The 9,327-nt window shown below is 38.2% G+C and overlaps 1 protein-coding gene across 1 annotated transcript; it reads left to right on the top strand.

The window, feature by feature from the left end:
* Positions 1 to 1,411: 1,411 nt before the first annotated feature.
* On the top strand, positions 1,412 to 7,562 carry pdx1 (pancreatic and duodenal homeobox 1). The gene is made up of 2 exons (XM_067985403.1): positions 1,412 to 1,814; positions 6,623 to 7,562. The coding sequence occupies exons 1-2, from the start codon at positions 1,412 to 1,414 to the stop codon at positions 7,042 to 7,044; spliced, it is 825 nt and encodes a 274-aa protein (XP_067841504.1). The 3' UTR covers positions 7,045 to 7,562.
* Positions 7,563 to 9,327: the final 1,765 nt, after the last annotated feature.

The following is a 9,327-nucleotide window of genomic DNA, read 5'->3' as shown; positions in this document are numbered from 1 at the left end:
AAATGGGTAAAAATCTGCAGAAATGTGCAATTACAGCAGGAGTGCAAAGTAAATAGTCTCTGTGTGAGAAAGCATGAGTGAACACAGGTAGTGAAGCGATCTTTGTCCTTTCCAGTAGCTCCCCGCCTCCTCATATCCTTGTCACCAAGTCAACCAGCAGCAAGTTCTACCATATCACCCGGAAAGGTCAACACGCGCTGTGAATTATAGAGAAAAAAAACTCTAAATAATCAATCGGCCGCTAAAGGATACCAGGGCGGTTTTCAATTTAACTTTAAAGAATAAGGTCATCGTTAGAGTAAACGAATGAAAAAAAGTTATTTAAAAATATCTGTATGAAATGATGCCAACTTCTTTAAACGTTATAAGATAATACACTTGCCAGAATTTCTGAACAGGGTCTCCTAATCAAAAGTCAATATTTAATCGGGTCGAAGTTTAAAACAGACGTTGAAACAAGTGACAGGTAAAGCGGGAGAAAAGTTAAAATACAGCAACATGAAATAAATCAATAGTTCAACAAAGATGTTAACATGGGGGTTTGTAAAGAAGTAAATGAAGAAGCTGGAAGAAAGGTAAAAGGACAAACAGGTGTAACAATCGGGTGTTTCTACAAGTCTGCTAAAATACAAACAAAAGTTAAATTAAAAATAGCCATTAGCGGTAAAACTATTTACATTAATGTTAGAACGATATGTGCATAACACGAAATATTTCAAACCCAACTGAAAGGGATTGAACATATGCAAAGTCACATGTGGACCTGCTGCTAAAGGATTTCATCACAGACGTGTTAATCCTAGTCATTCAAACAGGATCAGTGAAGAAAACAGTAGCTAATCTTCGTTTGTTAGAAATAAACCACTTTTTTTTTGCTATCTGTGGTTCCCAGGCCTAAGTCGCTGAGAAGGCGATAACACTGCCCTGTCTAATCTATCACTGATACTATTCATATCTGGTCATACATTTTCCAAGTTAAATGTTTAAAATTCAACATATTTGTGTAACTTTGCTGATTACGCTGGAATGAGGTAAAGAATTAATTCGTAGCCAGTATACCTGCCATCTGTGTTTCGATTGAGAAAGCACAGAAACTGTTCTTGAATGAAACAAGTATTTCTTGGAAGAGAGAAAGGTAAACGCCTGGCACTCACACAAGTTTCCATTGTTAGTAAACTATATGAAAAGTAAATGGGCTCCACAGGCAGGTGAAGTTGACCAAGTGTTCTTATCTTGAAATTACAGTCCAATAGGTTGTAAGAACCAAGTCACATGACATATTCGTAGTTCTCCACGGAGCATAACAGAGTGTCAGGTGCTATTTTGATTAGTGAATCAAGGTAGGCAGAGCTATTAAACTGTAAAATTACAGTGGCATCCTTATGTTTCAATTGTTGATGCACTAGTAGCCATGAATAGCGAGGAACATTATTATGCGCCGGCTCAAATGTATAAGGAATCATGCGCTTATCAGAGATCACAAGCCCAGGAATATAATCAAAGCCCACCAGCATGTCTCTATGTAGGGAGACAGCCACAGACTTCATATGCCAACCCTTCCTTGTCAGGACTTGAACAAGGGAGTCCGGCTGACATTTCTCCTTTCGAAGTACCTGCGATATCAGAGGATCCTGCAGTCTCGCATCTTCACCATCCACAGCAACAGCACCCTGACCCGCACATCCACCAAGGGGCTTGCTTTGGGAGCGGCTCCGAAATGGGTGCCCTGGATGAACACAATAGGACTCATCTGCCCTTCCCATGGATGAAATCTACCAAGTCGCATGCCCACGTTTGGAAAGGACAATGGCCGGGTAAGTGTCCAGGACTTCCCTGAGAGGCAATTTATTTTCCTAATGACTGTGGGATATTTTTTTCAACTGATGATAACCCAAGAAAATAATTAAACTACTAATTAGGGCATGGATGGATGGAGAGCATTAGATAACAAGCGCTAATGGGTATTTCACCCTGGTTAATGCTATCGATATTATTGGTATGTTCTAATTATCCTTGATGGCAGTAGTAATGGCATTGCTTACTATCATAGTAGAATCCATTAATACTTCAAGTTGTCAGTGAAAACCAGGATGGTCCTTAGACTATAATTATACTACACCAAACGGTAAATTTGTACATACCTTCCTCTACTTTTTAAAATTAAAATCATAACCGTGTCCTTATGATTACGTTGTTTTAAACGAACTTGTTTTAAACAGTAACATTACACACTTTTTATCACTTTCATTAATCATCTTAATTTTTTTTCAACAATCAAAATTACACCAATAAATCAATGTCGGTATAACGAAATCTGAGTCAGGAACATTTTATTGTGGAACTAATTTTATAAATGAAGTTTTCTAATGCATTTTTAAACAGAGCCCAATTAGATTGCGTATAAATTTGGCGCTCTCTCTGTGGGACAAAATTTGGAACATGGAACAAAAATGGCTGGGAGCTTTGTAAAAAGTTAGCAGGCAATGCTCGGCACTGCACATAACACGTGGTAATATTGAATCGAACTAAATACAGTATCCAGGCATCTCAGATTTAAAAGCAAACTGGATTTTCTGCCACAGACATGTTTTAACCAATAACACTCATTTGTGGATTTCGCCTCTGCTGTTACTTGAGGAGAAATTGAAACCTAGTTCGGTCAAACACTTTTGAAGCGATGTGAAACAGAAATTCGATAGTTGACTTCGGTACAGTGCATATGAGCTGTAACAATTTTTTTAAAACTTGCATTTTGAAAATTGGAGATTTATCTAATATTGGGAGCAGCTTAAAATCTAATTATGGCAAACTACAAATTGAATTCAGTCGCAAATCGCAGCGCATCCGGGTGATGATGTGATTGCTGGTCGTAAAGGGATCTATATGTGTATAATTACTCTAGATTTGTTTGTATCAAGTCATAAAAGTGAAATCGCAGCCCATTACATAACCAAACACATGTGGACTGGAACGAGAGTCTCAACAAATGCTTAGCATTTCCCCAAACTGTTAAATGGCGTTGTTTATTTCTCCACATCTGAAGCTATTGCGTGCGCAACGGAGGTAGTCTTGTGAAAACAAATGCAATAATTCCATAATCTTTCTGCTATAAATTACGCATTTCGAAAATGATGCATCGCTTTTAAAAGATTTTCTTTTCATTTTACTGCTGCCTATTTAGCGCAAATGTTATCAGGAACCAGCAAATAGAGGGCAATCACCTCTGTTCCGGAAAGCAGTTTGCCTTTTAAGAACTATACTTTAAAGATTGATTTTCCGTGATTCCCAGCTTGGAATTAAACTGTTGATTATTTTTTCTTCGGTTAGATTATGGGCGGATTATATTTCTATACCCGTGACTTCGTTTACCATTTTACATGTTATTAAACTGAATTTTTAGCTGTAGGAAAAAACAATTTCCAACAAATAATAGGGATCATGACAATAGGTTTAGTATCTAACATGCCTGGGTGTATATTTCTGCATTTGGAATCCCAGTTCCAGTGAATTACAAAAGACAATTTTAAACAAAGGAAGGTGAGTAGTACGTTCCTAACTTGTATTGCCAAATTATTGATGTAGTGAGGCTGTTACTGGGGATTTTGATTCTTTTATCAGAATGCAGGGCAGGTACATTTTATGGCAAGTAAAATGTAAGATTTAAATCATATGATATTTACATGATGATTCTGCGAATTACGTCTTCCATCATAAGTAACTACTTCACAATATAAATAAATAAATTGAATATTTCAGCACAGACTTCCTAGCATGATAGGAACATAGGAAAAGGAGTAGGCCATTCAGCCCGTCGAGCGTGCTCAGCCATTCAATTAGGTAGTGGCTGAAATGTACCTCAAATCCATGTACAACCTTTGCTCTATATCCCTTGATACCTTTACCCAACAAAAATCTATCTATTTCAGTCTTGAAAGCTCCAATCATCCCAGCATCCACAGACTTTTGGGGGAGAGCGTTCGAGATTTCTACTATTTGTGTGAAAAAATACTTCCTGATTTTACTCCTAAATGGCCTAGCTCTAATTTTAAGATTATATCTGGTCCTTCTTGATTCCCCTACCCCAGAGGAAATAGTTTCACTGTATCTACCCTATCAAATCCTTTCAACATTTTAAACATTTGGATCAGGTCACCACTAAATCTTTTAGTTTATAGTTGAAAGGGACAGAAACGTACTTTTAACTATGATAGGCGCAATTGAGCTGCAATCTGACACGACCGTGCTGTCGATAACAGTAATGAAACGTGTTTTCAGACCTTCGTTGTTACAGCATTATCAATCAACGAGTTCATGAATTAGTGAAGGAATTGATCAGATCGCCAAAATTGCGTGGGTGAAATGGCCCAATTTGGGTGAAAGGGCCAGGCTTCAGATTAAGGCCGCCGCACACCTGTTGGATATTGTTGCTTGATTAATATTTATCTTTAAACATGATGTTTCATCATCTTGAATCAGAATATCTACATATTTCTAGTAGCAATTATATGTTTCTGGTGTCTGAAAGTAATCTTACGGTTGGCAGGACATATCCCGCGCCGTCAAAAACAGTAATTGAGGGAGCGCGTAAAGCAAGTTCGAAACACAACGTAAGGCAGCGCCAACTGAGCCGAGATCTAACCCACAGTTTTACATATCGAATTTCTAATGGATCAGTTAAATACTTTTCCTTAGTGCAGTAGTTTTATATTATGATAGGCAGTTACTGGCCACTTTGTTCGTCCTCGCTGGCGGGAAGCTGCTGGTAAGGCTGGAATACAAAAGGCCACGTCCCCTGGCTTTGGGAGTCCCATCCGCCCGAGATGGGCCATTTTGACTTTCCAATTGTTCAAATAAAATCTTTTGCTTAATTTGTAGCATCATACTTATTGAATCGCACTCACTTTATGACTATAAAATATACAGGTTTTTAAAATATATTTCTATTGCAGTTAACAGTAGCTCTACAGATTCTATTCGGACGTCAGTGTGAATTCATGTCACCTGAATATTCTGGACATTTTAAAGATATTCTATAGTAAACTAGTTATTTCAATTACAGAATTAACTTTGAAAGTTTGCTTAACCTATTAATTCGGGATGATACACAGTAAAAATAATTGTCCTCTAAAATCCTGTAAAACTCAGAATGGAAAACAGATTGACACCTGCAACAAAAGGCAATTTACAAAGCGCCAGTTTTTCATGAGATACGATCATTTCACAGCTGTTGAAAACGTTGGCATGAAATTCCGAATTTGACTTAATATATTTTTCATTCAACTGAATTACACTGATCCCCAATTTATATCAGAAAACTAATTCATTTGGACAGCAATGTAGTACTTTTAACAAATATACAGTTTTAAAACTAATATGGCGTTTAGTTATAATTATTTCGTCCCGGGATTTATCTTCAAATGTTCAGATACCCATACACTGTGGTTATCAATATCTTACATGCACCCTTTTCAAAATGGGGACGGTGGGGGGGGGGGGGGAGAAAGTTAATAATTACAGCAGAGAACACAAATGAATGCGTGCCCTATTGGGCTATGTACCCTTTATAAATTAACAAAACCCTCCCAATTAAATATCTTCCATAGCATATGTCAATGGATTATCATGAAAGTCCATATTTCCATTATTTGTAATGTAAAAACATTCAAAATTACTTGAAAAGGTGTCTACCTTTAAGTGCGAGAAATGTATTTTGTTGACTTGCGCTTAACATTTTAAGGGAGTCCAGGAATGGCAGCGTTCGACATCTTTGGAGTATTCTATAAGGCGCTTCCGTATCACTGTCTTCATATCACTTCGCCGTTTATATGAAGTTTAAATGAAAAGAAAGCGCGGCGGTCAATGGAGTTTTAATCTTCTGAAACATACGGATGCCTAACAAAGAATCCGTGAACCACATTACGACCAAAACAGTATCGATTCAGTTCTACCATGAAATATTTTGGTTTGTAAAAAGTTCCGTTCCTCCTAAGTAGAAATGCCATTTTTTCCACAAAAAAATCCAACTTTTTAGTCGTCTGCTTCTTACGTGTCTCTGGTTTTCGGTTTTGGTGCATTGAAATATGAACCAGGTTTTTTTTCCTGATTGAGTTAATAATAATTCCTCAAGTAAAATCCTAAATGTAGACTTGATTGATACTTGCCATCTACCTCACTTGAAACTTTGGCTGAATCCCTACCTTGAGTCCCGTGCAGCTCATTTCTGGTTTATTAACCTCCTAATGCGAGAAGGAGCAAACAGAAACTGTCTCAAGTCTTTTAGAAAAATAATCCTCTGTGGGTGTTCTTCCTTTTCAAAATAATTTACATAAACGGGAATGAGGCGCCGGTGTGCTTTGGACTGTGTTATCACCAGGGTGTTATCAGCATTTTAGCAGATCGAAACGAGGTTGGAGTATGTAGAAATAAGAGGAGGAGATGCAGGTTTTCAGCTATTCCCTACTCTCATATAAACTATGCATTTCCGTAATTTCAGGATGGAATCGTTTTAATTTCTTTGACTGAAATATACTTTCTGACTTATCTTCTTGTAACAGTCAGCTTAAAATGTGTCGAAGAAAAGGAAAAATTAAAGTGGATTTTGATGCTTTCTCTTCGTTTTCAGGGGGTTCCTTTATGGTGGAACAGGAAGAAAATAAGCGCACACGCACTGCCTATACTCGAGCTCAGTTGCTTGAGTTGGAGAAAGAATTCCTTTTCAACAAATACATCTCCAGACCCCGCAGGGTAGAGCTGGCCGTCATGTTAAACCTAACCGAACGACACATAAAGATATGGTTCCAAAACAGGAGGATGAAGTGGAAAAAAGAAGAGGATAAGAAGAGAGGAAGGAATGGTGCTCCTGAGCAGGACTCTGTTGTCTCCTCTGGCGATCTCAAGGAGGATGGTTGCGGTTGCGGTCCGAATAATCCTCTTGGAAGAGACCTGCTGTCTGTAAGCGTCTCCTCATCACAACCGGCGAGCACCGCCGTCTCCTCTTTAAGGAGCCAGGGTACTGCCGCTAGAGACTCCGTTAAAAAATTATAAAGGAAGATTTGTCAGAACATTCGACAGCATCACAGTATAGGTCATTTTAATTTAACTTACAATGAGAAAATCTTTTTAATTAATTACAAAAGCAACGGTTCCTTATTGTCCCAATAAATGCCATAACTATAGCATTCAGTGACAGCAATAACATCCAGTGAGTATTTGTCATTGATTTTATATTTGCAATAATGGTCGTATTATAATATATTGTAATGCAGCATTCCAGCGAGTGAAAACTGGCAGAGGTTGGTTATTCAGAAATAAGAGTCACTTTCAAGAAAACATTCATATAATTTTGTGTTTGTGTTATTTCAAGTAATCTTGTGTGCAAACCGTACTTATTTGTAGATCGTCTCGTTTTGTTAAATAAAATGAAACGGTTAGTTTAAAGGTCCTAGTCATTGAGTAATGTGCATTGTATATTTTCCTCCAGCGGTATAAACTGAGATTTTGCCTCTGGTTACAAATGAAGATTATATATTTGAAGTTGTATGTATACAAATATTGCCGTGTCCTGTATATTTTGAACGTGTGTACTTTCCATTAGAGGAAGCTGTCTAACTGTAATCCTATCTGAAAAACAAACTGCTTACATTTATTGCATTTTTGTTGTCGATTGTATGCGATTCGATTTTAGCTGCCCGCAGGTCTAAATAACCACTTCAATAAAAGAGAAAAAAAATTTTAAAATGCAGTTCACCGTAAATTTAAACGTGAACAGACTTGTCTGAAAATTAATGCGTTTCACTTGCAAATGTTGTTGAACTAACTTGTATTTATCAAAGTATCAGCTTCGGGGAATGAAACTGATCCTCGCTCTTTAGACACTGCCGTCACGCCTAGGTCAAGTAGAGGACGGGAAAATAGGATCAAGTTCTCTATATTACCCCACAAAAAATGCCTGAATCAGCACCCATGGAGTACGATTATAACATTTTCCATGTACCACATCAACCACTCTTACAATCTCTCTATATGGGATTGTCAAACTAAAGGCAGTTCTGTGCTGTAGGCTTGTCGCCATCAGTAATTAGGTTGAGACTGAAGAACTTCATTTCACTTAGGAGCCTTACAGTTAACAGAAAAGGAAACTTTCATTCGATAAGATTGCACTGGATCAAGTCCCAAAGCCAGAATTTAAATGACCATTCGAATCCACTACAATGTCCATTGAAATAAATACGCATATGATGATATTTTTGAAAATATGTGGGCAATTGGCATTTCGCAACAAAGTCACTCTACATTTTATTGAGAGTTATTGTTGGAATTTGCTATGTTTTGTTAACAACATACGACTTAATGAATTGTGTTTGATCGTAATCAGTTATTTTATGTCCCTTACGTGATATCTAACTCAATGTATACACTGTTAAAGAAATCAATAGCAATTACAATTAATAGGGGTGGAATACCTCGTTTATAATTATTTCTTTCCTTCCGCTCTCCTTGGACATACCGCAATACGACAGAGAGAAAGGGAAAGTGACCTGCTCCCACATACAATGTTGCAGAACAAAAGCAGAATACTGCGGATGCTGGAGATCTGAAATAAAAACAGGCAATGCTGGAAATATTCAGCAGTTCAGGCAACATCTGTGTAGAGAGAAACAAAATTAACGTTTCAGTTAGATGACATTTTGTCAGAACTGGAAGAAGTTTGAAATATAACAGTTTTTAAGCAAGTACAGAGGCAGGGAAAGGGGAGGGGAGGGGATGATGGTGCAAGGCAAAAAGGGGTGGTAATGGAACACGTAAAGAAACAAAAGATAGACAAAGATGCAACAGCATTCTTCCCTCCCCACCCATTTCAGCATTCTAAAGGGACTGTTCCCTCTGCGACACCCTGATTCACTCTTCCATCACCCCCACACCCCTTCCCACCGTCCAAGGCCCCAAACACTGCTTCCAGGTGAATCACGACGCGGTCTCTTCGACATTGAAGAGACCAAACACAGATTGGATGATCGCTTTGCTGAACACCTCCATTCAGTTCTAAAGCGTGACCCTGAGCTTCCTCTTGCTTGCCATTTTAATTCTCCGCCCCACTCCCACTCTGACCTCTCTGCCCTCGGCTTCCTATACTGTTCCACTGAAACTCAACAGAAGCTCGAGGAACAGCAGCTCATCTTTCCATAAGGCACAATACAACCCTCCGAACTCAACACTGATTTCAATAACTTCACATCATAACCACTGCACCCATGTTTTCGGCCAGCAGGTGTTGGTAATGGTTCTGCTATTGGCACCTTTGTCCATCTTTTGTTTCTTTACTTGTTC

This window comes from Heptranchias perlo, chromosome 6 (genome assembly GCF_035084215.1).
Source record: "Heptranchias perlo isolate sHepPer1 chromosome 6, sHepPer1.hap1, whole genome shotgun sequence".
NCBI lineage: Eukaryota > Metazoa > Chordata > Chondrichthyes > Hexanchiformes > Hexanchidae > Heptranchias > Heptranchias perlo.
Note: the sequence above shows the minus strand (reverse complement) of the source record. Positions and strands in the feature narration are given on the sequence as shown.

Bases quoted from the DNA above. Each gene is read 5' to 3' on its own strand.
- pdx1 (XM_067985403.1), top strand. From the start codon at position 1,412: ATGAATAGCGAGGAACATTATTATGCGCCGGCTCAAATGTATAAGGAA. The intron at 1,815-6,622 runs GTAAGTGTCCAG...CTTCGTTTTCAG, and splicing joins TTGGAAAGGACAATGGCCGG to GGGGTTCCTTTATGGTGGAA.